Source organism: Rattus norvegicus, chromosome 11 (assembly GCF_036323735.1).
Source record: "Rattus norvegicus strain BN/NHsdMcwi chromosome 11, GRCr8, whole genome shotgun sequence".
NCBI classification, from domain to species: Eukaryota; Metazoa; Chordata; class Mammalia; order Rodentia; family Muridae; genus Rattus; species Rattus norvegicus.
In genome coordinates this window covers 46,307,045-46,334,868 of record NC_086029.1, presented here as the reverse complement: position 1 = coordinate 46,334,868, position 27,824 = coordinate 46,307,045, and the positions used below count along the sequence as shown (strand labels likewise).

At 47.6% G+C, this 27,824-nt stretch overlaps 1 protein-coding gene and 1 pseudogene across 9 annotated transcripts in view; one reads left to right on the top strand and one right to left on the bottom strand.

Moving 5' to 3' along the window:
- Setd4 (SET domain containing 4) overlaps positions 1-19,529 on the top strand; it is a 28,685-nt gene extending 9,156 nt beyond the window's left edge. For 3 of the 9 annotated variants that reach the window (NM_001113747.1, XM_039087979.1, XM_063270280.1), the window contains 7 exons: positions 1,547-1,635; positions 3,163-3,592; positions 4,351-4,525; positions 5,886-5,967; positions 7,313-7,393; positions 9,089-9,212; positions 10,755-10,975. In NM_001113747.1, coding sequence (NP_001107219.1) covers positions 1,547-1,635; positions 3,163-3,592; positions 4,351-4,525; positions 5,886-5,967; positions 7,313-7,393; positions 9,089-9,212; positions 10,755-10,889 — 1,116 coding nt within the window. In that variant the 3' untranslated portion in view covers positions 10,890-10,975. Of the gene's footprint in view, positions 1-928; positions 1,636-3,162; positions 3,593-4,350; positions 5,372-5,885; positions 5,968-7,312; positions 7,398-9,088; positions 9,213-10,754; positions 10,976-11,731 lie in introns of those variants that run through there. The other 6 variants (XR_005490970.2, XM_039087971.1, XM_063270278.1 and 3 more) reach the window with 6 other exon arrangements.
- On the bottom strand, positions 2,820-2,972 carry LOC120095803 (U4 spliceosomal RNA; annotated as a pseudogene).
- Positions 19,530-27,824: the final 8,295 nt, after the last annotated feature.

The window sequence follows — 27,824 nt, the reverse complement described above, 5'->3', positions numbered from 1 at the left end:
AAATAAGTAATTAAATAAATAAATCCTTCAGATTACTTGGTATTTCTGTCTTTTCACAGAAAATAATAGTTTCTTTTAGGGTCTGGACACTTTAGGTAAGAAATGACCCTTCCCTGGAGCAGCTCTATTCAGGAGAAATCCATTCAAGGAAATGGCGCCTCATGCACGAGGTGAGCACTTCTACTGTGCATTAGAAACCTCACTGAGGTAGAATCTCATTTGAAATGACCCTTGTAAAGGTGGATTATCAAAGTACAGCAATGGTGTGTAGGCTAATGAGCTGAGGGACTCTACCCATCATGCTGAGCTCTTTCTTTTCCTTCAGGCAACACTGCTATAGATCATAGTGTTATAAGTGGGAGTGCAACTTCAGACAGTCTGCAGGCGTCCGTGTGATGAAGAGCTGAGGAGAGGGTGAAGCGAGGCAGACTATGAGACATGTTTGCTAATAGTATAAGACATTTAAACACATCGTCAATAATTTTCTTTAGCTTCTAGGTAAGCCTTGCAAGACTATTCTGACTCTGCAGACCTGTTTGAGGTGTGCAGTAAGGAAAGGAGAATGTGGTAGATCCAGAGAGTTCTTCCGACTGTTACTTAGTTGTCCTTTTTCGTAGACTTCCATTTTTATATTTGTTGTGAATATATAAAGTGTATCTTTTGGTGGTGTGAATTATTTTTTTAAAGTACTTTATGCTGGCTGATTTAGTTTAAATCTTTGTTACAGTAAACAGCATTTTTGAGACTGAGAAAAACAAGTTAAATGTTTTCTTATTCCAAAAGAGAAGAACCAAGGCATAAAAACACATCATACTTAATCCAACCTGTCTTGCATTGTACCTCCCAATTCTGCATCCTTGTCTGGCATCTGGAGCTCACTCGTGATCTTCTGGGCTCTGGCATCCGTAACACACAGCTTGTCTTGTAGGCTGAGGCAGCTCCACTCTACACCTGCTGCTGTTCTTGGTGGTCACCTCATGGTCCTGACATCTCCAGGATACCGGGATCTCCTCTGCAGTTGAGGCTGCACCTTCACCAGTGACCTCTCCTGGCCTCTGACATTGCCAAACCTCAGTTTCTCTTCATGGCCCCTTCAGTCCTGGCATTTCCATTGCAACAGAGGCTGCACCAGTGGCTCTCCTGAGTCTCACAGTGCCAACCCTCAACTGTTCTTCATGATCCCTTCAGACCTGACACATTGTTAACCATGTTCTGCTGCCAGCTCGGTGTGCAGCTTGGTTCCCCCACTGGACTTAAGTCCCAGAAGTTTTCATCTCCTGATGCTGGCCTTTCATAATCAGAGCTAATTTTTAAGCCCGTACTAATCATCATTGACTGTTCTGGTAAAGCAGAGGTTTCACTTCCACAGATTCTTAATATCTCTCATGTGAATGGACCTAGTACAGTCTTTGCTTCTCTCTGCAGTGTTGCAAGCCAGAGCTGCATTGTCTGCACTGCGGGGTTCTCGGTATATATAATGATGGGATCCAGTCTCAGGTCGTTTGCAAAGCTGAGGTGTCCTAAACTCTACTTTCTCTTTGGCAAGGAGGGCCAGGTGATTATCTCACTGCCTGAGAGCTGTCTGCTCACCACGGACACTGTGATCCGAAGCTCCGTAGGGCCCTACATTAAGAAGTAAGTGACCACTCCTTGCACCTGGTTCCTGTCAGTGCTGTGCACAGGGCAGGAGGACCCAGCTCTTGGCTAGCCGAGAAATACTTAGTACGATTGAAAGGCTTATTCTCTTCCAGGTTTGTTCTTGGTTTGGTGTGATCTGTATTGCCAAGGTTTTCTAGGCTGCCTGGGTGTGAGCCCTGTCCCCTATTTACTAGAAAGTAAGCATGGAATGGGGTGGTGTTCGTGACAACAGTGTAGCCATTTCCTTCTACCCTAGAAAGCCTGGCAGATGCTAGTTCACCACCCCAGGTTCACCCTATCGTACCAGCTTGGCTTCTTCAACTTTGAGCGGATTTGACACTAGGGAAGAGAGTTAGTTAGGGATGGAAGAGAGCAGGTGCTGTAGGTTGAGAGCCATGTTCTGGGCATGGTAGTGTCCTGAGGGCAGAGTGAGGGAGCGCCTCAGGGGAAGTGCTTTCTACATTTGGCTCAGAGGTGCTGATCCTCAACTCAAGTGGACACCCCTCCCCCAGCTCTCTATGAACCCCCTTCTCCCAGCTCTCTGTGTACCCCTCCCCCGGCTCTCTATGAGCCCCCTCCCCCTGACTCTCTATGAACCCCTCCCCCTGCTCTCTATGAACCCCCTTCTCTCAGCTCTCTGTGTGCCCCTCCCCCAGCTTTATGAACCCCCTCCCCCATCTCTCTGTGAACCCCCCTGCTCTTTATGAACCCCTCCCCCTGGCTCCCTGTGAACTCCCTCTCCCTGGCTCCCTGTGTGCCTGTGCAGATGTGAGGATGCTTGAGATTGCAAGTACAATGTGTGTGGTAACATGGGATTTGGGCTTTGAAGAACTAACGGTCATGTATCCAAGTCTGTCTGTGCATAGGGACTGAATTGTGAGTAATTATTCAGCAGCTACATAATCTGCATTAGAACCTGGGAGTTTAGGGATAGAAGCTTGAGGATTCCCTCAGTTCATACTAAGCAGACACAGTTCTGTCGTGGTGGCGTTGTCCAGCAGGACATCCAGCAGCGGTGGGGATGCCTCCTCCTGTATTCAGGAGTCACAGACGCATGGAGTAACTGGAACTCGCCTTGTGCTACTAAAGAATGTGTCTTAAGCACTGCTTAGCTGTAAAGAGTTTAAATTTAAATAGTTGTGTATTGGATGGTACAGCGCTCTGTCTTTCTACCCTCTGTACCCCTGTGTTACTTATCTTTACAAGGGGAAACCCAGAGGCTTCCTTCCAATAGGAGAACCAGGCTGGAAACAAGTTGGATTTTTTTTTCCAATTAGCAACAATCGCACCTTGGATAAACCTCACTGGCTATGATACTGCCACTGTGCAAAGCTGTTTTTTTTTTTAACCAAAGTGACTCTTACCTACTAGTCCCAGAAGGGGTGGCTCTGGAGAGGTGCAGCCCAGGAAAGGTGCCTGTGTCTTGGTTGGAGAGTTGACAGATTGAACACAGCCTCTCTGATGCAAATCAGACCATTGGAGTCCACACTTTAATTCCCCCAATTTGTCTTTTTATTTTACAAGGTGGAAGCCTCCGGTGTCTCCTCTGCTGGCTTTGTGTACCTTTTTGGTCTCAGAAAGACATGCAGGCAGTCATTCCCTCTGGAAGTCTTACCTGGACATTTTACCCAAGTCATATACCTGCCCGGTGTGCTTGGAGCCAGAAGTGGTGGATCTTCTTCCGGGACCTTTGAGGGCGAAGGCGGAAGAGCAGAGAGCCCGCGTGCAGGATTTGTTTGCCTCCTCTAGAGACTTCTTCTCTACCCTGCAGCCTCTGTTTGCAGAGTCTGTGGACAGCATTTTCAGCTACCATGCCTTCCTCTGGGCCTGGTGCACAGTGAACACCAGAGCTGTGTACCTGAAGTCTAGGAGGCAGGAGTGCCTTTCCTCAGAGCCGGACACGTGTGCCCTTGCTCCGTTCCTGGATCTGCTGAATCACAGCCCACATGTCCAGGTGAGAGGCTGGCTTGGAGAGGTGTCCGTTGTTACAGGATCCCGCCATGTAGAAACAAGGGTTTTAGTCAAGGGTGGAATGAATGGTAGTGGAGGTGTAACCTGGGTCAGGTAAATGTGCCGGGCCACTGCACGTCTGCACGGCGCTACCTCCCAGGCCTGTGGCCCCTGTGCTGATCGCTGTCTTTCATCGACCCAGGCAGTGACACAGGGCACATAGAGGACATGTGAAGCTGGACACTGGGACTCAGTCAGTGTCATCATCATCCCCCCTCACCCGCCTTTCCACTTTGATTTTATTGGTGTGTTTGTGGGCGTTTGTAACTCAGTGATCTAAAGATGACCATAAAGAACCACAGCTACAGTTGGGGGGAGCCTGAGGGTCCTGAGCTACAAAAGACCTTTATTGTCTTAAAGGACTATAAACAAACAAATCCTGTGGTCAGGACTGCACAGTTAGAAGTGAGTCTTAGACTGTCGTAGTTTCTTCCCTTAGGCTGTCTGTGACAGATCAACTCCTGTTGATCTTATGTGACCAGAGTCAGATGTCACGCCTGGTCATTTTTAGAGTTCGTGACTAGAGTCCTCCCTTACCAGGAATGAAGGAGGGAACAGGCGGAAGTGCAGGAGTCAGATTCCCTACCCACAGGAGACTCATGGCCAAGCGCATCACAACTGCCTCAGATTGAAATTACTGTGGTAACTTGGTGAGCCTTTTAGACCTGTGTTAAAAGAGAAATCACATACCTTTCCCTGCAGGTGAAAGCAGCATTCAACGAGAAGACCAGGTGCTATGAGATTAGAACAGCCTCTCGCTGTAGGAAGCACCAGGAGGCGTTCATCTGCTACGGTCCCCATGACAACCAGCGGCTGCTCCTGGAGTATGGCTTTGTTGCCTTTGGCAATCCTCACGCATGTGTTCCTGTCTCAGGAGGTTGGAGTGGCCGATGGTTATTTCCTATTGTAATGGGAGTGCCCTCATAGGCAACATTCACTTTTCTCAGGCAGAGCCCGCCTGGCCTTCCTGATTGGAATTTCTGTTGAAGTAAAATCAGCACAACTGATTGATACTGATTGATCAGATCATTGGGTGATGATCAGATTGATCATCAGAGTGATGAACCAGGACGGTGGAGTGGAAGATTGCTGCTTAGCTGATGAGCATGCTGGGAGGAATCTTTGTTCTGAGGTGTCATTGTTGCTGCAGGTGGAATACGCCTGTCAAAAGGAGTAGAAACGTCCTAAGCACTTATGCAGAAGCAGCTAAGCCTTGAGCAAGCCGTTTGTGAGAGATTTCATTGCCCAGCGTGTATTCGAGGCATTTGTATAGGCTAGGATGAGTGTAGGCACTCTGATGAGATGCTCTCTACCTTTGTAGGCAGAATACCAACTGTGCTTGAGAGTAGAGATAGAAGGGCCAGACTGGGGCAGTGATGTGCTTCAGTGGAAAGGTGCTCACCACAGAGCGTGAGGACCCTACGGGGTGGAAGGAGAGAGCTGGCTTCTGCACTTTGTCCTCTGACCTTCCGTACGTATGTGGCACACTCCTAGCACATCAACATATGTAGTGACATCTCTGTAAAGAAAAGTGAGAGTGGGGGCTTATCCAGTGAGTTAGAAAGCCGGCTTTGAGATTGGCCTTATTCAGAGTCCCTGTAGCTGCCATACGGTGGCTCTCACTGTAAGCAGTTGCCGGGTGAACCCATCGAACAACTACTATATTTAAAAATGGGGTAGGGCCTGGGGTGTCTAGCATGTGCAGGCCCTCCCTGAAAGAAAAGGAAGGCTTGCTCTTGTCAGAATTACACCCCAAATCCCTGCTACTTTTTCTTTATAAGACACAAAAACACCTCAAAACACCTTCTATCACCTCAAAAACAAAAGATCCATTGCTTTCTCCAAAACTGTTGGCCAGTCTTCCCGGTTCAGGTTGTGGCTGCGGTCACTGGTGCATGCTGAATCTGGCTTGTAGAGCAGTATTGCCATCCTCCCCACATTCTGAGGCAGCCTGTTCCTGGCTGTTTCCCAGCGGGGGCTCTGACCTCTTCCTCATAGGCTGCTGAGGTGCCTATCGGCAGCTGGAGCCTCGCTTCAGTCTTCAGCCTTGGGAACCTCATTGCTTTTCCGGGACCTGAGATCTCAGCGGGTCGCCCTTAAGAGGACACTTGGTGTGAACTAGGAGACACTGATTACCCTGGGAGGCTGGTGGGAGGGAAAGTGGGCTGAAGAAGAGGGGCGTGGGCTTCATCTGGATCATATCCTAAGTCTCTGCTGTTTCTCTCTCTTTAATGTAGAGATGCTGCTCAAGTACCTCCCGCCAGCCGATAAGCAGGTGCACAAGAAGCTGTCCATCTTGGAGGATCATGGCTTCACAGGGTAAGTGCTGTTCTGTCTAGAGTTGTCCCGTCAGGGACTTTCCATGGGAATGCTCCTGCTCCGGTTTCTGTGATCCTCCTGCCTCTGTATTGGCTGACAGGTGAGTGTTTAAGATCTTAGGCTGTAGTAAAGTTGTGTCTATTGTCCTAGACACTGAAGGGGCGGAGTACACTTGCTTGAGCTTGTGAGAGTCAAGCCTCATACAGTCCTGTGCGTGACCCAGGCCAGGGTCAGGTGGGATGGTGCCGCACAGTCACAGGCCATGCTGGTCCCTAGCAGAACCCATCGGCAGGCATCATGGTACACATGAGGGGCGAGCTAGACAAGACTCCCACACTCACCCTTTCACGTCTTCTTTTCTGGATGATAAAATCCGTTTGGGTAAGAGCGACAGTGGCTGCGTTTGCTTGCTCTCCTCGTTCATTTCACTGTAAATGTGTGATGTAGTTGTTACCAGGCCTCTTGCTGTGGTCCCCTAAACCAAGTTCAGTGTCTTACTGAAAGTGATTGGAAATGGCTTTTAACCTTGTCTAGTTAGGGTTACTAGTGCTGCGGTGAAACACGGTGGCCTTTAAAAGCAAGTCTGGGGCTGGAGAGATGGCTCAGCAGTTAAGAGCACTAACTGCTCTTCCAGAGGTCCTGAGTTCAAGTCCCAGCACCCACATGGTGGCTCACAACCGTCTGTAAAGAGATCCGATGCCCTCTTCTGGTGTGTCTGAAGACACCTACAGTGTACTTATATATAATAAATGAATAAATCTTAAAAAAAAAAAAATCAAGTCTGGGAGGAGAGGGTTTGTTTGGCTTGCACTTCCACGTCTTAGCCCATTATTGGAGGAGTCAGGACAGGGACTCAAGCAGGGCAGCAACCTGCTGGCAGGAGCTGATGCAGAGGCCGTGGAGGGTGCTGCTCATGGCCTGCTCCTTGCGGCTTGCTCTGCCTGCTTCTTATAGAACCCAGGACCTCCATCCCAGGGATGACTCCACCCACATGGGCTGGGCCCTCCCCCATTGTTCATTCATTAAGAAAATGCCCTGCAGCTGGATCTTAGGGAGGCATTTCCTCAATGAGATTCCCTCCTTTCGGGTGACTCTAGCTTGTGTCAAATTGACATAAACTAGCCATCAGAGCCTTGACAGTCAGAGCAGATAGATAACATTTGTGTAGCACAAAGACTGTTGTTACCTTAGCTTCACTTGTAGTAGCCTCAGTCTACTTTTCTCACCCCTGTGTGGAGGTGACCTAACATTGTACCTGTTCAAAGCCACTGCTAGGTTTCTTAGGTGTTTGCCGCGGAGTCATTTCTAAGTGACACATTTGGTGTTGCCTGCTTTTCTCCTGTAGAAATTTGACGTTTGGATGGGATGGACCATCTTGGAGGTTGCTCACAGCTCTCAAGTTGTTGTGTCTGGAAGCCGAGCGGTTGTAAGTTTCCCCCGAGTTACATACAAGCTGTACCTGCTTCTTGATAAAACTGAAGGGCTTTTCTGTAAGATAAGTGGGGTAGAAGAACCCCAGTGTGGGCGTGAATTTTGCTGAGGGGCTGCCAATCACGTATGTCTCTAAGCTGCCTGTCAGACTGCTCTGGTCAGTCCAGGGCTCCTCCAGGCCCAGGATGGATTAGGACAGAAGCTTCCAGCTTGCTGCTGCTAGGTATGCTGGGCAAGTGTCCCGCAGTGTGTATGAACAGGCCCAGCTGTCCTTACAGCATTTCTCACCATTGCCTCTGGGGACTTAGAAGCAAAGTTTCTCCCTGTCCTAATACCAGAAATGGACTTTACTCTTGGACAGCACAGATTTGCACCAAGGGTCACTTACTTGGGAATTAGATTTTTAAAAGAGAATTGCCCATGATAGAATAGTGTACTGTGCCTCCTTCCTCATACTGTTCCCTAGAGAGCCCAGGAAGGTCTGTGGCCAGCCTAGCGCACAGCATGGGGGCAGGAAGGGCGTGGCTCCTCACCATTCTTATCTTCCTCCCACTTCTCTTCACCCTGCTGTCCCAGTCACTCACTGTTCGTTTGGCTTGCTCTGTGTGGGCCCTGTGGGAACGAGATGTGCATCTCCTTTTCAGGCTAAAGCAGCCACTGCTTATGGAGGTCACCCTAGACTCATGTGAGTGACATGGTGGGTCCTAGCTGACGGGTGTGTGTGGCACCTTTGCCTCTGCTTTGCCTTGTGACCGGGACCTTTACCTTCCCAGTTTTGTTTTTTTGAAAGGGATGGTGTGTTTTATTTGTAGGGAATTATGAAGACTAAATTAGATATTCATTATAGATGACACACTCAAGTAAACTGTAACCCTTGACTTTCTTGTGTGATAAGTCACATCCTGACATTTGTGCTGTCAGTTTTGGGGCAGATGTTTGACTGTTACCGGAGGTGTCCCGTTGGGGATATCTGTTTGCCGTGTACCCTTAATTTGCATATTCAGCAGCTGTTTGACCTCCTGCTTCTAAGCCACTTCCGTGCCCACCCAGATTTCCTGCCTCCAGTCGCTCCTCCGTCCTTTCTTCCAAGTAGAGGGACTTGGCATTGATCCCCTTCTTGTTCCAAAGTCTTTGTCTCCCTGGTTGTTGTCTTGACAGTCCTGTGGTCTTTCAACTGCAGAATACTGACTTCATCTTCCCAAAGCCCTCACTTCTGCAAGCTGAGGCACCATAAGTGACTCACTTGGGTGTGAAGAATGGCCTGGCTGCAGACTCCTTCCATTTTCAGGGCATTTGGCAGTGATCTGTGTCCCTGTTGTCACCGTTTAGGAAGAACTTCCCCTTAAAGGTGCTTGCAGTGCCTTAGCTGCGGCCAGAGCCCGGCTTCCTGATCTGTGTTTCTGCCTCTTCAGTCACCTGTACACCAGACCCAGGGTTGTCATGAAAGTAGAGTCCAGTCCTTGCTAGCCAGGAGCGGACTAGCTGGCCCTCTGTCTGCTCTTGGCTCCTCTTCTCCTGTGCTGGTGGCGTCCACTCAGGAGCTGAGCTGAGCGACGGCACAGGGTTGGGAGATGCGCTTCACTGTGCTCAGGAAGACGGGACGTGCTTGTGTGTCATGCTGCACAGTCAATGCTATCCCTGGGGACCTGGGGACCCGCTGAAATGACCCTGTCAAACATCTCTGTTCCAGTACGTCCTGGAAGAAGGTGCTCATTGGTGACGTAATCTCCGATAGGAATGAGAAGGCAAGCTTGGGCGTGGCCCAGAAAATATGCTCTGATTTCATTGCGGAGATTCACTCCGAGCTGCGCAAGGTGTGTGTCCTAATGCCCCCTGGGCACAAGGCCCCAGTCCTGAAGCCACTCATCACGCATGCTGTGGGAGTCTGAGGAACCCCCAGTGAGCAAATGCCTTAGAGTCTCGTTATCAGATTATAATCTGTGCTAACAGATTTACATTTTACAAGTTAGGTAACTGGTGCTGGGGAGCTGGCCTTGATGGTGACACACTTGCTGTGCAGGTGTGAGGACATGAGTTCAGATCCCCAGCACCCATGTGCAAGCTGGAATGGCAGCCTGCATGCCTGTGCCTGGGGCTGGGGATAGGCAGAGACCGCGGATTTAGTGGAACCAGGAGAATTATGAAGGCTCATTGGCTCGCTGGCCTAGTCCAAGTGCTGAGTTCCAGGTGCAGTGAGAGACCTTGACTCAAAGCAGTAGAGGTGGACAGCAATAGAAGCTGGGGGTCAGCACCCCCCTCTGGCTTCTCCGTGTGCACGCCCCGACCAGCACACCCCACTGCAGGTTTTACAGACAGTGTACAGCAATGATGTTTCCGTGCATGTACACTGTGGATTGCTTAACCAAGAACGAGAGCTCTTAGAGTATGTTAGAACAAGACACACAACGTACGTCAACCTGAGGTCACATGCTGCTGTCCAGAGAGATCGCTCCCCTCTAGCTAAGTTCTGTCTCCTGACAGACATCTCCACAGTCTCACCTCCTTTTTGTGGTGCCCACCATTCTTTCTACAGTCCTAAGTAAGAACACGGAGGCTCTGGCTAATTTCATTTAACTTCGTGTCCTCCTGGCTTGTTCCTGATGTCACACGTAGGGTTTCCTGCTTTGTGTGTGTGTGTGTGTGTGTGTGTGTGTGTGTGTGTGTGTGTGTGTGAGACATTGGGATTTGAACCCAGGGCCTCACACCTATGCACATGCTCCAAACCCGAGCTCCATCACCAGCCCTTGACTCTGTTTTAGACTGTACCCCTTGTGTAAGTATACGCACATTTTCTTTATTCACTCATCATCTGGTACTTAGATTCATTATTAATTTTAGCCTCATGTTCTAGGAGATAGAAATCATTGTCTGATCTCTTAGTAATAGCGTTTCAAGAATTTTTTCTATGTGTGTTTTAATTTCATAATTTTTTGTTTTAATGAGAAATCATTTATAAGAAATATGATTATTAAAATTAAAAATTTTAGTGCACTTTTATGCTAAGTGAAAATAAAAATACAAAAGAACAGGTGCTGTCCACACAGGGGAGGATGGGTGCTGTCCACACAGGGTTTCCCAGAGCAGGCTACTCCCAGGGCGTGTGTGTGGGGGGGGGCACCTGGCTGGTACACTCATCCTCAGAGAGTTGTTTTCATTGAACAAATAATCTTGTAATCTGGAGGTGAATTGCAGCCATGGTTACTCCCTGTAGGGGTGGGGATCCCACTTGGGGGAGGGGCGGGGGCAGGGGACTTATGGACTTTCAGTCTTATAGCCACTGACTACCTCAAAGCAGTATACATGGTAAATATTATAATACATTTCTATTATAATAAAACTTTGAAAATAACTTGCAGGTTTCTGACATGAAGGAAAGGAAAGGATCGCTGATAAGTCAGCTCTGTTTGGTGGAAGCTTTGCGGATGGAAGAGCTGCGGATTCTTCAGGCTTCTGCTGAGATCCTGAGTAGTTCGCTGGCCCCCTTGTCCTGAGTTCTCGGGATCACGTGGCCCCTCCCATGGAGGGTGCTCCAGCTGCATTTTCACTGAGGTTGGAATAAATGGATTATATGACATCATTTGCAGGCTTCGGACGGTTTCTGTTAAAGGGCGACGTGGTTAGTGTTTCTGCCCTGCTTCTCTTACACTAGTGAACTATGGGAGCGTCTCCATGTTCCCAGCCCAGCACGGGGAGCAGAGGTGGCTTCTAGGCAGTGAGGAGCCTTGGACAGACATGCAGTCTGAGTGACACTGGTCACTCAGGGATAAACAGCAGTGGGAAGGAATGGGTGTCAGTGATGGCTGTGGAGTGGGAAGCTGTAGGGTTTCCCGCCATCTTCCTTTTCAGTTCACTCCTTGGTTGTCAAGCTAGAGGCAGGGAAGGACCCTGAGCCACACAAGTCCCTTTCCTGGGTGGCCTTTCCATGTGGGACGCAGACCCTGTTTATTTCATGATTCTAAAGCAGGGTTAGAGCAGGCTTCCTGAGATGGTGGCCAGCCCCTTGCTCCCAGAGACTCTGGGAGGAGAAAGTCAGGAAGGCGCAGGGGCAGGTAGACGGATCCATGTGGAAGGTGGGGACCCAGGGCTATAAATACCCCAGCCAGTTTGTTTAGGGAACTTCTGGCCTCAGGCTTCTCCCATTCCCTGTATAAAATGTCTTCTGCTCCCTGTAGCTTGGCCTCTTGTCTTTCCTGGTGGTTCAGTTCTGTGTTCATTCCAGGGAGGGAACTGGGCAACCCCCTAGGCAACTGCTGACACTTTGTCGGTCCAGGACAGCTAAAGCCACATTTTGTCCCGTGCCTCATTTTTGTCTTTTCTCCCTTTGTCCCTTTAGGGTTCAAGAAAAGAGGCAGACATTTTAGCAGTCTGCGACCTTCAAGGACCCCGAATGGAATTAAGACTGACAGAGCTTTGGGGTTCCTCAGGCAGCCAGTGCTGCTGCCTGGAGTCCTCACTCTCTTTGATGTCCCTTCTTCCCAAGAGCTTGAGTTCTCTCTCTCCATGGAGCCCAGCAAGACAGTGGGTGCAAAGCAGGCGGGGTTCAAACAATATTTGACCCTCTTTCCTCGTACATTAGATGTAGAAGCTAACACGAAAATAGTTTGTGTTGGCTCGCCTTTTAAATACATTCGTGTGTGCAACGTGTGCATGAATGTGAATGTGTGTGTTCATGCCTGTGTGTGTGTGCATGTGCATGCATGCTGTGTGTGTTCTTACCTGTGTGTGCATGCCTGTGTCTGTATGTTCCATATGTGCTTATGGCGGTCAGAGGACAACTGGTGGGCATTGTGTCTGTCCTTCTGACATGTGGTCCCTGAGATTAAGCTCAGGATGAGAGGCTTGGTGGCAAGTGCCATCCCCCATTGAGCCCTCCTCCATAGCCATACTATTCAGCCTGCACTCCACCCCACCCCCACCCATGAGTGCTGAGGATGGACCCCAGGTCCTTGTGCTTCCACAGCACCTGGTTGTCTGGCCCCCTAACACATGGTTCTGTTTTTAACACCTGCAGTGTATCTCATGATAGACTAGGCCAGAGTTGGGCAAAATTTCTGTAGTGGACCAAATATGAAATATTTTAAGTTTTCAGGCTCTTAATCCTTGCCCTGGGTGTGTTGTAGACAGAATCAAGGCCATAGCAAGTCACCTAGCTTTGTTTTCAAGGACAGGTAGTGGGCTATAGTTTGCCTCTGTGCTACTTGAGAATTTCTTCTTCCGATCCCCCTTGGTAACTTAGTAATATTTTTTTTACACCATTCAAAATGAAAGCCCCTCAAACCTCAAAACTTTCATAGACACCATGTGGTTTTACTTGTTTTATTTCTACTTGTATTGTTATTTTTAACTTCTGGTTGAGGGTAGGGCTGCCTTGCAGGCTGGGCCTCTGGGTGCTCTTGCTCAGGGTAGAGGTGGCTGTCTAGGCCTGTGGTTCTGAGTCTGAAGGTCGCCAGTCTCAGGCTAGAAGGTCTGTAGTTGGCCAGCAGGAATCCTGCCTTACATGGCAGGTTAATGTCTGGTCACTTTGTCCCTAGAGAGAAAGTAGAACAAACACATGTTGGTTTCTTGGCCGGGAGCTACACCTGGGACCTTTGTCAGGAATGCTACAAGCTGGGTCGCATTTGTCCGCAGTTGTCGCACGTACGCATGTGTGTGTGCAGAGTGCAGAGTTCGAAGGAGCTCCCAGGTGATCTCTGCCTGTGCTGAGTTTGAAGACTAGTGATGTGGAATTCTGGAGGAGTCCTGCATGCTTCCGAGTCCTTTTCTGAACTATTGACAAGTGACATCCAGCAAACTCCACCTCAGATCCCTGTGTAATTTGCCTTGAGAGTGATATGAAGCAAGTCTTCTCGGTGGATTCTGCTTGCGAGGACCAGGGCTAAATGGGACCTTGGCATTATCTTTCAGAGCCCTCATTTGTGGTGGAAGCCTCAAGAGTTTGAGAAACACTCTCTGGGCATCCGTAGGTTTAGGCTCAGAATCCATGTCTTTGCCAGTTTTGATGGGTTTCCCCCTTCCTGCATCCACCTTCAGACTGTATGGTCTAGATGCCCTTCTTCAGGAGTCCCTGGGACCATCTGGAGCCAGGAAGCTGTGGGAGGAGAAAGAGAAGTGGTGCCCTCCACCCAAGAAAGGGGGCTGTCAGTCTGTGCCGTCTCTCAGTTTTCACAGTATGAAGGACCAAGCAGCTTCTTTTAGTGATACAAGCTCAGGCATAAAGTCACAAGTGACCTGGTCTACATCACACTCCGAGATCAAAACACAGCATAAAGTCACAAGTGACCTGGTTCTCACATCATACTCCGAGATCAAAACCCAGAAATGTCTAGTGTGTTCTCTCTCTCTCTCTCTCTCTCTCTCTCTCTCTCTCTCTCGTGTGTGTGTGTGTGTGTGTGTGTGTGTGTGTGTGTGTGTGTGTGTGTGGTATAATGGGCCACACAGAGCCTTCCTCACAGTTACTGGGACAGTAAACAATTTCAGTCCAACTCAGGGAGGCTCTAAACTCCTTCAGAGGGAGGTCAGAATGTGGCTGCAGACGAAGGTCAACCCCAAGGGGGTGCTCTGACTGCAGAGGCATCTTTGGTCAGTCTCTGAAACCTGTTTTGTTATTTTGCCTCCAAGATCTTATCTGTACATCAGATTCCCACTAGCATCCTCTAAGGTGACGTAGATCAGTCCTGAAGAGGAGTGCTAGGGTGTGGGGGCCATTAAAGCTCCCAGTGTTTAGCTGTCTGCAGTGTCCTCTCTGAGCCTCTGGGATACAGGAGCAAGCTGCTGTAACTTTCCCAGCTGGACCGTCCTGGTTTCAAAGACCTTCAACTATAATAGTTTTGGATGAGAGAAGAGAGAGGCTATTATTACACAATCTCTTAACTAGTAGCATTTGGTGCTGGGTAAAGAGGCTTCCAGTATACAAATAATATACTTGATATTTTCTCAGGAGACTACCTCTCGAAGTTCACGGATGCAGTCTTGAGTCATTCCATCTTCGTACACGAGGTGGCGCCAGAGGACTGTTGCACTAAGAAAGCCGCTAGAGCTTTTGGGCTCTTACCAATTCAAGTCACCAAAGGTTTTCCTCCTAGTGCTCCCCATATTAGCAGGACGCAAATGAGGCAATACGGTTCCGTTTTGCTTTTGGGACAAAAGTCAGATGGTTACGTTCCTTTTGGGAAGCAGTAACTATTTGACCAGCGATGTGTGGGAGCAGATGAAGTTCAATTCACCGATATGAAGCAGGGGCTTGGCCAGTATGTGGGGTGAGTTCAGGGTGGGGAAGGGGCCAACCTTGTTGCTCTAAAGATGAGCCTTAAGTAAATGAATGATGTCTTCAGCCTGCAGAGAAGGACCAAGCAGACACTAACTTCCTAACTGAGAATTTAGACACTACTCGAAGGACAGGCAAACATAAGAGCTGCCTTTAAGGGGCTGACTGGACCACCCACACAAAGTCCTCAGGGCCTCAGAGGGCCTCATCCGGTAGATGTTCCTAGAAGGATGCATTTTGTGGAGAGCTGGAAAGAATCTGTTTCTGCAGACAGATGACTTGGCCTTAGTTAGGGGTGTGCTAGATCTGAGGACCGACCTTCAAGGTGTTCTTGTCTTTTCTGTCTATAGGCAGCTGACAGACTGCAGATCACTGTGGGCTGACTTAGTCCTACCTCACCCCGGCTTCATACCATTGGCCTCAGAAAAAAACAAACAAACAAACAAAAAAAACCCCATGGCTGGCCGAGCTTCCTGAACTTCTGTTGTTACCTGCTGTCATGTCCTGGATTTACTGTGCTGAATGGGGAGCTACTGTCATGTTTTTTCCCTCTTGGTCCTCTCCCTTCCCTCTCTCCTGTTGATTTTGGTCCTTGGGCTTTCCGTATGGTTTGTTTAAAGGCACAGTGATCTGATGAGGCCCTTTTCACAGCACTGGGATCCTAACTAGAAAAGTGTACATTACCTCTTCCTGATTGGAGCAGCCTTGCTGGTTGCGTCTGGGAGTCAGCTCTTACTTTAATGGCATTCAGTTGGTGAAGCCAGTGGTTTTGACTGCTTTCATTCTAGCACTCCTTAGCCCGGGTTGGGAGTCCTGGCTCACCCACACACAATTGGTGGGCAGTTTTCAAGGGAGCTCTTTGAAAGAAGACAGTATTTCTGATACCGGTAGGAGGGACGCGGTACAGTCAGTGGACACTGCTGGCCCTGTCTTTGTCCTTTGAGTGTACCACAGAAGGCTCTTGTGTCTATACAACCTGCCATGCCCAGGAGAGGTAAAAGTCTGAGCTGCAGGCGAGTGACTGGCCCCAGGGGTTTGTGTGTATTGTATGTAGTGCCCAACTGAATCTATAGTTTCTGCATCTGAGATTCAATCAACCTTGCATCGAAAATTATTTTGTTTTGCTTTCTGCCACTGTGGTAAAAACACTAACCAAAAGCAACGTATGGGGGGCAAGGGTTTTACTCCACCTTATACTGTCAGGTCACAGGATCACTGAGGGACATCAGGACAGGAACCTGAGGCCGAACTGCTTGCCATTCACAAGCATTGTCTCCAAACTGGGAGCTCACTCCCATCCAAGGACGCACAGCAGGACACAGGGAGGCATGCTGTATGCTGGCTTCCTGTCTGGCTTATGCCCTGATAACTTTCTTGTACACACAGAATTACCTACCTAGGGGCGGTACAGCTTGTAGTGACCTGGGCCTTCCTACACCAATCAATAACCACGACAGTCTACACAGGTCAGTCTGATCTAGGCAATGCCTCAATCCCCGCTTTCCTCTCAGATGACTGTGAGATGTGTCAGGTCAGCAGTGAGTGGTAACTAAGTCAACAGCACACCTATTTATACAGCGTTAACGCTGCACTAAGCTTTAAATAGCAAAGACGATTTAAAACACACACGTGTGGGCGATTTGCAAATTGTTTGCCATTTTGTGTGAGGGGCTTAGTATCTGCAAGGGGATCCCATGGATGCTGGGAAGTAGCTTTACCAGCCTTGTGGGTCGGTCCGTGTGTCCATCAGTAATCCATTCAGACATACTGTGGCTCCCCTAAAGGGGGAGGGGCAGCTCTGCTTAGAGGACTCCGAGTGGTAACAGTTATGTCTTGGGGCATAACTGATCCCAAATATGGCTGGTAGGATGGGCTGAGGCCTCTGGGCCATCACCCTACCATGCACGTGCTCAGGAAGTTGGGCTGCAGGTTCACGGACTGCCTAACACAACACTTGAGTTTTACCTCCATCCTCTCACAAAGCTGTCCCTTCTTTGCCCACAGCCACTGAGTGGAAGGAGATGCACAGGCTTCTTGTTCATCCAGTCTTTCCCCTGGCTGCTCTCTGCTGCCCTTCGGTGCTTGTGGTCAAGTTTCACTGGATTCTTTAAGAGTGAGGGACAGGGAAGATGGTGAGAGCCAGGAGTGGGGCTGGCTTTGTCTTTGTTCTGTCTGTAGGTACTGGGGCTTCTGGGAAGGAGGGAGGGAGGGAGGGAAGGGAGGAGAGAGGGCCTGAGCACTCTGAGGAACCAGACAGACGCACCTCCAACACTGTTGGGCCTTTTCTTTCTCTGGGCTTCAGTCCACTCTGCGTGTTCTGACATGTCCACAGCTTGCAAGGGGAGCTGCAGACAGCTGCAGACACGCTGGCTGGCCAACCTCAGGGTATTGTTTTCAGCTATTAGCTCATGGTGCAGAATGAGGGCTTGGTGGCCCTCTTTGTTTGTGAACCTCTTTTTGCTCTGCAAAAGGGGAAGAGAGAACACCGTCAAACAAAAGTCAGCTCAGAACCCCAGATCACACGGGACCCGTCCCAGGCAGGAAGTGAGGCCTCACTGGGAACGTGTAAGTTACAGTAAGTTCTCAGCAGACTGAAAACCCTTTCATCACGTTCTGTCTCCCTGCCTCCCAACTCTTTTACTTCATCTACGACATCGCTCAAGCACAAATGGCGTTTGTCAGGGGTAATCGGCCAGCCCCGGAGGCTGTGTTCAAGGCTGCCTAGATGGAGTATCTCAAAGCAGTTGTCCATGTTGAAAGAAAACATTACATTTGATCTTCCTGGAAAATGATTTCTGCAGACACCGTGTGTGTCTGCGCTCTTTAGCCTTCTAAGCCCTTTCTACCTGGGGTGGGGGTGGGGCCCGCAGGAAATGGCAGTTCGCAGTTAATTTTACAGTACGTCTGCAGAAACCAGGGCAATGAGAAGCCATCTGAAACACAACCAAGGTTTGTTTTTATTAGCCGACTGACGAACCTGAACAGGTGTGCAGGTTGTTAAACGTTGAACGGCAAGCTCATGCTTCACTGTGTCTACAGGGATATTTATCCCCCTGGATGAGGTAGATATAAGGACGGCTGCAGCCATTCATGAGACGGTGTCTCGCCTACACTTGGCGCCCTCTGTAGACTACCCACCTCTCAGATGCACGGCATCCAGGATACAGACAGCCAGGGGGACCCATCGATGCAACTGGGCAAAATGCGACTCTACTGTTCTTGTTTCAGTATTTCTTTTTCATCTAGCTGAAACAGGGTAGAATCATTTTGGAAGAGGAACCCCAGTTGAAGAATTGTTGGCTCCATCAGATTGACCAATAGGCAAGTTTGTGGAGCTGTTGTTTTCTCCATGTATAATGGATGTGGGAGTCCTGCCCACTGAGTAGCGCCACTCCTGAGCAGGGGCTCCTTAGTTGTATAAGCAAGGTAGCCCAGCAAGCTGGGGGAGTAGGCCAATAGTCAGCGTGCCTGTGGCTCCTGCTTCAGCTCCTGGCCAGGTTCAGGCCCACTTCCCATTTACAATGTCTGTCAGCTGTAAGTCGAAATAAGCCTTTTCCTCAAGTTGCCTGTATTCATGCACAGGGACTGAGACTGTGGGTTGAGTCAGGACTGGGCCCCTGAAACCTGTGGTCACGTGATCCATTGTATGGAGAGTTTCCTCTGCTCAGGACTGGAGTATGGTTCAAGTCAGAAACCTGAGGTGGAAGTTCACACAAGCAGTGTAAATGTGTCATCTTCCATATCCTAGTGCATGTATGCTTATGTACATGTGTGTTTATGTGCATGTGTGCTTATGTGCATGTGTTTATGTGCATGGGTATTTGTGTATGTGATTGTGTGTGTGGGTGTTTATGTGCACGAGTGTTTATGTGTATGAGTGTTTGTGTGCTTGGATATCTATGTATGTGTGTGTGCTTATGTGTGTGGATGTTTGCTTGAAGTTGAAATAGTTTAGTGGCCAAGGACACTAGAGGACTGCACTTGCCACCTTGTGTCTCCTATGGTTGGAATAATTCTTTGATGTTATAGAAAGCACTAGACCTGTTTTTACAAATAAAGTACCCCCTAATGGACAATTTTTTTCACCATGATAGAGTATGCATAGTACCAGATTTGCCATTTGAGACTGTACAGTCAGCGCTCTGAGTACTTCCACAGCGGGTTGCTACTCTGTCTCCTTTCAAGATGTTTGTATTCTCCAAGCAGAAGCTCTGCACCCATCTCCAGTAACCTCCAGTCCCCTGTTTCTACAGGTGCTGGTACTCTCTATTCATCAGTAACTGACACCCCAATCCCTTATTCCCACAGGTGCTGGTACTCTCCATTCATCAGTAACTGACACCCCAATCCCTTATTCCCACAGGTGCTGGTACTCTCCATTCATCAGTAATCCTCCCTCCCCATGTCTGTTTTTTCCTACAGGGACTAGTACCCTTCATTCACCAGTAACCCCAACCCCACAGTGGCAATCCCATCCCCTCTTGTATCTGTCTTTGTGATATCACATCAGTACAGTTGTTACCAAAGTCCGCACCCTAAGCAGCCAGGTTCAAACATGTATGCTTGAGAAGCCAATGAAGATAGCCAAACTAATAGTAAAAAAGCAGAAAAGAGAGATACATTCAATGTGGCCACCTTTGGAAGAGAAACAAAGAGATCCGACCTTGTCCTTCTAAGTTCTAGAGAGGAATTCCACTCTCTTGGGATCCATTGTTTGAATAATGTGGTAGTCAGTTTGAGGGGTACAATTTCATCTTTAGAAATCCATTTCTAGGCTGGGGATTTAGCTCAGTGGTAGAGCGCTTGCCTAGGAAGTGCAAGGCCCTGGGTTCGGTCCCCAGCTCCGAAAAAAAAAAAAAGAAATCCATTTCTATGCCTCTCACACAATTTGTCCCTTTGAGTAGACATCCCTCTTTCTGAGTAATGATCTTAACATATGTTTGTAACCTGGACGGCCAGATCACTAAGGCTGAGTAAGAGCAGGGTGTTTGGACACACATTATGCTTGTCCATTGACTGATAGACACCAGGGTGGCATTGCTAGCATCCGAGTTCTTGTGAATAGTTCTCAGTGTGCACCCAGGACTATGAAGGATTGCACACACTTGTTTGTTTGCCAGCATTTGCTTTCATTTTGCAATAGAGTCGGATAGTTGTGGCGGAGGTAGGGTGGTTTATCCTCTGGCCCTTCACAGGAAAAGCTTGCTGGCCTCAGCTAGAATTAGAATGCTATGCACTCTCTGGAATGGCTTTATTGGAGATCTCTTCCTTTGGGTGGGCTTGAGTCAGGTGTTATCTTTCTTTACCTGCACTGAGTACCTACTAGACTATCCCATTGGAGCACACTCCAGCCATTGGCAAACTCTTGCCCCTATGTGAAGTGGCATCCATTCTCTGTTTCTAGCCAACACATATGTACTTCCCAGTTCGTTTGGATGTACCTCCAAGCTGCCTGGGAGGACGTGATTGGATGTGGTTGCTGTCAGTGTAGCGGATGGGACCTCTGTGCATAGCAGTGTGCATAGCAGCAGAAACAGGGGCCTCAGCTCTGTTTTCTAGAAAGGGATCAGAAAAGATAAAGTAATGGGGCGTGTCCCATGTGGAAGGTCACAGAGCACGTGCCAGCTCCAGCATTCTTTGGTTATGGAGGAGAGAAAGGAGGTACCCAGAGGAAGGTGAGGGAACCAATAGCACCCCATCATTAGAGCTGGGCTTGCTGGAGCAATCTACTGAGAAATAGAGGACAGGGAAGGACAAAGCTGTCCTCAGGCAAGGACCTGTCGTCACCTGTCTTGACATCTGTTGTGTTGTGAATGTGAAATGCTTTTCTGTCTTAGTTAGGGTTTCTATGGCTGTGATAGAACACTATGGCCAAAAGCAGCTCAGGGAGAAAGAGTTTATTCAGCTTACACTTCCACATCACTGTTCATCATCAAAGGACATCAGGATAGGAATTCAAGCAGGACAGGAACCTGGAGGCAGGAGCTGATGCAGAGACCATAGAGGGTGCTGCTTACTGCCTTGCTCAGCTTGCTTTTTTTGTTGACCCCAGAACCACCAGCCAAGGGATAACTCCATCCACAATGGCTGAAAAAGCATGAGCTGAACAAACTTTTTCCTCCCTGAGTTGCTTTTGGCCATAGTGTTGCATCACAGCAATAGAACCTCTAACTAAGACAGAGGCATTTCACATTCACAACACAATGGATGTCAAGACAGGTGATGGTCATGGGTCACTCCTCACCAGAGGACAGCCTTATCCTTTCCCATCCTACCCCAATGATCACAAATTAAGAAAATGTCCTACAGGCTTGCCTACAGCCTGATCTTACAGAGGCATTTTCTTAATTGGGGTTCCCTCCTCTCAGATAACTTCAGCTTGAGTCAAGTTGTCATAAAGCCAGCCAGCGCAGACTCCCATAGGATCATGTGCTTGAACATTTGGTCCTCAGCTGGTGGCATTGTTTTGGAAGGTTATGGAACCTTTAGGAGGTGGAGCTTTCTTGGAGGAGGTAGGTCATAGGGGTGTTGCAGTTGTATAGCCTGCCCCGACTTCCTGTCTTTTCTTTGCTTCCTGACTGCAGGTCCAATGTGCTCAATGCTTACACTCCTGCAGCCACTCTTGCAGCCGTGCCTTCCCCATCACAATGGGCTGCACACTCTCAGCAGTAGCCAGGATGAACCCTCCCTTCAGTTGTTTCTTGTGGGGTGGCTCTTCACTACAAGACAGGACACTAATACAAACCCCCATCTCAACCACATCAAATTTCAAAACGTGTTTCCTCACATTCTAACTTAAAAAAAAAAAAAAACACAACAAAACACATAGTCTGGACGGGAAGGAAGGAGCTGAAGGATCTTGTTTGAGGAGCAGAGATTTTTATTATTTTTATAACTTCAGCCTCAAAGTTTTCTGCTGCCTTTCAGCCATTTCATTTTCACAGGGCACAACCCCAGAGATGCTTGGGGACAGATGTATATTTGTGTCTCATTAAAACGTGCCATTTCCATTTGCCAATGTACAAGAGAAAAGGAAAGAGATGATTCGTCACAATGCATGTCTGACAACCACAAAACCCATCTACGACAAAGACACAGAGGTGTAATGTGTGAGCCGAGCTGTGGCAATTCTGGAACCTGTGCAGACAAGACGAACTGGCCTCATGGGCTGGGTCTAGCCTGATGCCTTTCCTGTGCAGACAAGATGAACTGTGCTCATGGACTGGGTCTAGCCTGATCCCTTTCCTGTGCAGACAAGATAAACTGACCTCATGGGCTGGGTCTAGCCTGATGCCTTTCCTTGTTACTAAGCTTGATGGAAATACAGCTACACTTACTCATCCATCCATTGTCTGATTGTTTTCACAAAGGCAGCAATGAAGTCTGATACAGAGAACATCTGACTTTCCACACATCTGGCTAAGGAATGGATATTTTTACAAAACATATTTCGATGAAAAGAGATCTGGCTTGGTGATACAAGCTTGTAATCTCAGGTGCTTGGAACACTGAGGCAGAAGGATCGCAACAAGTTCAAGGCCTGGTAGGGTACAGACTGTGTTTAAGGTTAGCCTGGTCAATGTAATGAGACCCTGTTTCAGATATAAAAAGTCCAAAGAGTGCTGGGAATATAGTTTATGGTAGAACCCTTGCCTAACATGACCCTGGCCTCAGTGCCCATAAACAGAGATGGAAGCTAAAGGTAAGCCATAAATTATGGACACACTGAAAACGATGTCAGCACAGTGTAAATGTGGTCTCATGTAACAGTAGATAGCACTACATTCCCCAACCCCACTCTACTCCTAGGGGACAGTGAGAGCTAACTGGTCAACCTGCCCAAAGTACACGGTATTGAGTAGATGGTACATAGCTTTGACTTACTGTATTCTTTCATGGGTGGGTGTCATCACATTTGAGGTCACATCCCTTATTTCTCTTTGATACCCGAGCATTGATTCACTTTAATCTGTCCCTAAAATGTTGATAAATACTGACTAATGGATGTTTCCCTCAGTCTCAATGTTTTTGAAAAGCAATCAGTGACACATAATAATGAAGTCATTCATCAATTATGAAGGGCCGTGCTGCACACAAATCTTGTGAATTCTCATCACAGATTCCATGACTTTAAAACAATGCCACACTCACATTTTAATGATGTGGAGCTCGTATTTTGACCGCAGGCAAAAGTTCAGTATCTTGTATCACCTTTAAATTACCTTTGAACCGGAAGGTCTGTGAATGTTTTAGAATGCCCAAGAGTTGCAGCCAATATTTTACTCAGCAAATAAAAACAAGATTTTCTGATCTCTCTCTCTCTCTCTCTGACTTTCTCTGTCTCTCTCTGTACATCTCTCTTTCTGTCTCTCTGTCTCTGTGTGTATGTCCATGTACATGTATTCAGGTGCCTACACAGGCCAGAAGAGGTTGTCACATATCATAGAGCTGGAGTTATAGGTGGATGTGGGTGCTGGGAACTGAATTCCAGTTTTCCAAAAGAACAGTGAATGCTCTTAACCATCAGACCTTCTCTCCTGTCCATTTACGGTGTAATATTAAAGAAATTGTGGGGTTGGGGATTTAGCTCAGTGGTAGAGCGCTTGCCTAGCAAGCGCAAGGCCCTGGGTTCAGTCCCCAGCTCCGGAAAAAAAAAAAAAGAAAAAAAAAAAAGAAATTGTAGACCTAAACACATTGTATTTAAGATTCAGTAGATTCATATTCATTCAGCCTGTCAGCAACTTTTCTCATTTGTCCCCCTGTTCCCTGAACCCCAATCTCAAAGTACTCTGGTTAGAACCCAGGGCCTGGTACATGCTAGGCAAATGCCATCCCACTGAGCCACAGCCCTCCACTCTCATGTTTGTGTGTGTGTGGTGGTAGATACCTGATATGTCCTGCAAGCAAATGCAAACCTTTCAGCCATGATGGCTTAGGAATAGGAGGCTCCTGGGTACATAGTTCTCTCACTCCTGATGCAAGGTGGGGCACTTTGGAGCAATGTACTGGTTCAGAGGCACAGCCCAAGTGGACTTTCACTCTTTACTTGAATTTTTGTTTTTCTCTGTTAAAAACTTAACCCAGAGCCTCGTGCATGCTGGGCAAGTGTCTTGCCACTGAGCCGAACACCCTTGCCCACAGAGGATTTTGAAATAAAGTGAGCAAACCCAGGACTATAAAGTCATGTATAACATAAAGACCTTTTTTATCAATATCAGATCATGTATAGACTGTGGACCCATATGACTGTATTGAGGGCTGGGGGTGTAGCTCAGTGGTAGAGCATTCACACAGCATGCAGAGCCCTGGAGTCTGTCCTTACATCACCTGGTGACACTATAGTCTTGTGTAAATGCACTCTGTGATCTTCAGACAATGACTTAATTGTGTTTGTCAGGACATGCACCTGTCGGTAAGTGACATAAAGTACTTCATGGTGGCAGTCATACTTCTGCCCTGAAAGAACGCTCTCCCAAGCCGTGCCTTTCTTTTTCTTTCTTTTTTTTTTTTTTGGTTCTTTTTTTCGGAGCTGGGGACAAGCCGTGCCTTTCTATCTGACTTATGTCTCTTGGCCCACAACATCTCCTCACATCCTTCTCCCTCTGAGAGGTCACAGGGTCTCCCTCCTTCACCACAGATTTCTTATTTCTGTTAAACTCCCCTCCTCCTCTATTCCTTGAGGGTACCCTTCCCTATTTATCCTTGGCCCCCATCTTTTCTTTTCCTTGATTTATCCTGCCCATCCCACCCCCAAATTCTGTCTTTACTTCATAAAAATTACAGAGTTGGAGAGAAGTTCAGATGTCTAAAGATGGTGGAGAGGCAGAGGTGGGAATCAGTTCCTTGGTCTGTTCATGGTAAATCTCCGTTGCTGAGATTTTTTTCTTTTTACATTTCTGGGCAGGGAAAATGGATCAGTTAATGCAATACTTCCTGCACACGCCTGAGGACCCAATTTTTGGGTGCCAAGCATCCATCTCAATGGCCCGGGAGGGCTGTGCACGTCTGTAACCCCAGTTCTGTGGAAGCAGAGACTGGAGGAGCTCTGGGGCTTACTGGATCCTCATGCCAACAAAGTCAGTGAGCTCCTGGTTACTGAGACATCTTGTCACAAAAAATAAATTGGGAAATGATTGAAGAAGACACATGCACATAAGCATGTACACAAACATCTACCACATGCATCCATGTTAAAAAGCTTTCACACTGCCAACATCACTAGTAGACTGTGGTGGTTTGCATAGGTTTGGGCCTCATAGACTCATGTGTTTGGATGCTTGGCCATAGGGAGTGGTACTATTAGGAGGCGTAGCCTTGTTGGAGGAAGTGTGTCACTGTGGGGGCTCGCCTTAAGGTGTTATATATATGCTCAAGCTCCGCCCAAGGAGGAATATAGTCTTCTCCTGGCTGCCTGCTTAACCAGATACAGAACTCTCAGCTTTTCCAGCACCATGTCTGCCAACACGCTGCCATGCTTCCCACCATGATGATAATGGACTAAACTTCTGAGTCTGAAAGCCAGCCCCAATGAATTGTTGTCTTTTTAAGAGTTGCCTTGGTCATGGAGTCTGTTCACAGCAATGGATACTAAGACACAGACTGTTAGTGTGTCCCTTCAATGTCACTAAGAGACCACGCCTTTCTTCTTGTGGTGACTAAGGGCTCCCAGCTGCCCTTTGGCTTAGCTTTTCAGTCCCAAAGGAGAACCTCTTCTACACACCCCGAAGGTGTACATTATCTAGTTCTGGCTTCAACCCATGAGTCTGTGCTCCATACATCTCCTACTTGTTTATCCTCACAATATTAATTTGAGAATATCCTTGGGAACTCCAGATCCTCAAAGGTTGAGAGATACAACCCACATCTCATAAAAATTATCATTTATAAATAGATACTTATTCTGGGCAGTGGCGGTGCAGGCTCAGGAAGCAGAGGCAGGTAGATCTCTATGAGTTTGAGGACAGCATAATCTGCAGAGTGAATTCCAGGATAACTAGGGCTACACAGAGAAATCCTGTTTCAAAAAACCTCCACCCCCAAGAGAAAGTAGTTGTGTTTTTTGTACACTTAGGAGGTTCTTCAGGCATCTTCCCCTGTGTTGGATAGTTCCAGCTGTCTGTTTGACACAACCTAGAATCAATGCCTAGAGTCTTGTCAAGCAGTTAGCAGATCAGTTTAGCCTGTGTACACATCTTCAGGTAATTGTTTTGATAGTTAATTGAGTGTGGGAACACCCACCCTGGATGTTATTACCTAGGCTGGGCTCTAAACACAGTGAAGCCTGCTAGCTGAAAGCAATCACACAGGCAGCGTGGTTGTAAATGTTTCTCTCTGCTCTTGACTGGCTGTGGCCATTAGAATGGACGTGGTCTAACTGGATGCCTTGACTTTCAAGCCCCAGTGATGGACTGTGGCCTGGGATTGTAAACCATGTAAGTCCTTTCCTCTGCTCCGTTGCTTTAAAATCCATTTATTTTTTATTTTATGCATATGTCTGTGTGCCTACAGAGGCCAGAAGAAGATATCAGATCTCCCTCAACTGGAGTTACAGATGGTTGTGAGCCACCATGTGGGTGCCGGGACACAAACCCAGGTTCTCTGCATGAGAAGCCAGTGCTCACAACAGCTGAGCTTGTCTCTAGTTTTCCTTACGTGCAGGGGCAGCCAGTGCTCTCAGGAGCAGACCCTGTCTCTAGCTACTATTTATCATAGAAGCAGAAATGAAACCAGAACACCCACACCCAAAGAACCTTCCCATTAGGAATCATGACCCACTGCACCATCCCTCAGTGTCCGGTGATGGCTGATCTTGTCCCATGACCTTTTCTGTTCTGTTCTGCACCAAGAGTCCTTCCTGACTGACTCTTGTGCTTGATGTGACGGTTTCAAGTTCATTCACAGGTTGGTCTATTTCAGTACTTGGTTTATTTCTGTGTGGGACGGTTTTCCATTGTATACGCACACACACCACACTTTATTCAGCTCACGAACTGATGGCCCCTCACACTGTTTTTTATTTCTTATCCTTTATTGGGCATTGCTGAGCACTTCTATACCAGCTTTGCGTGGCCACGTGTTTTCAGTTCTCTGGGGAACATAGCTAGCGTGGTGTGTTGAGGAACCTCAGGCTGTATTAAAGAGTGACTGCATCTGGCCCCATCACATTTCCCCCTCGGTGGTGTACGGGTGTCTGCTTTCTCCACATGTCACCGATGCTGCTCTCGTCTGTGGGCATGATGTGACCATCTGACCTTCCTGCCTGACTTCTCAGTGTTGTATGCTAACCTGGAATTGCTGGCTTATACTTTTTTGTGTGATAAGATCTCTCACTGAACCGGAGATCACCTGTTTGGCCAGAAATGCTGTTTCTGTCTCCCCAGCTCCAGGATTACAGGCACATGACACCAAAACCTTCTTTTTCATGTCGGTGCAGGGAACTGAACTAAGACCTTTGCACTTGTATGGTAAGCACATTTCTGACTGAGCCATCTCCCAGACCCCTGTGTGTGTGTGTGTGTGTGTGTGTGTGTGTGTGTATGTGTGTATGTATATATGTATGTGTTATTCTGTTTATTTATTTTTATTAAGTCAGTATACAAAATAACACATTTCATTATACCATGTTGGTACATATTTGCCAGTTTGCTTTGTTTTTCCTTAACCCAGGATTACTTTGTAATGTTATGGGTTTCTGTAGAGCCATTTTCTTTCTTTGGCTTTGATGGGATGCAATTGCTGTGAATTCCTGCTTATGAGACAACGGAGAACAAGAGGTAGAGAAATACCATCTCTGGTTGTCGACACACTGGCAATGAACGTGAGAACCAGATGGGATCCTTTTTTTTCCCTGCAAATTTGAAAAAAATGTCCAGTCACTTCTACAAATGGCTTAAAAGCCTCAAGATTTTAAGAATATGTATTTGTAATTACTCTTCTTTAATAATTAATCACTAATATGTATTAATCACTGAGAACACGGTTTTGATCATTAAGAATTTACAATGTAAAGATTATTTCAAGGTCAAACTTCAGCTGTTAATCATCTTAACCTAATGCATGCAGGTCTCTACTGAATTCAGTTTAAAAATAAAAAGTAAATCGTACGTCCGCCAAGCTGTACTTACTGGAAGCTGTCTTTGATCATTCCAGTTCAAGGGCACGT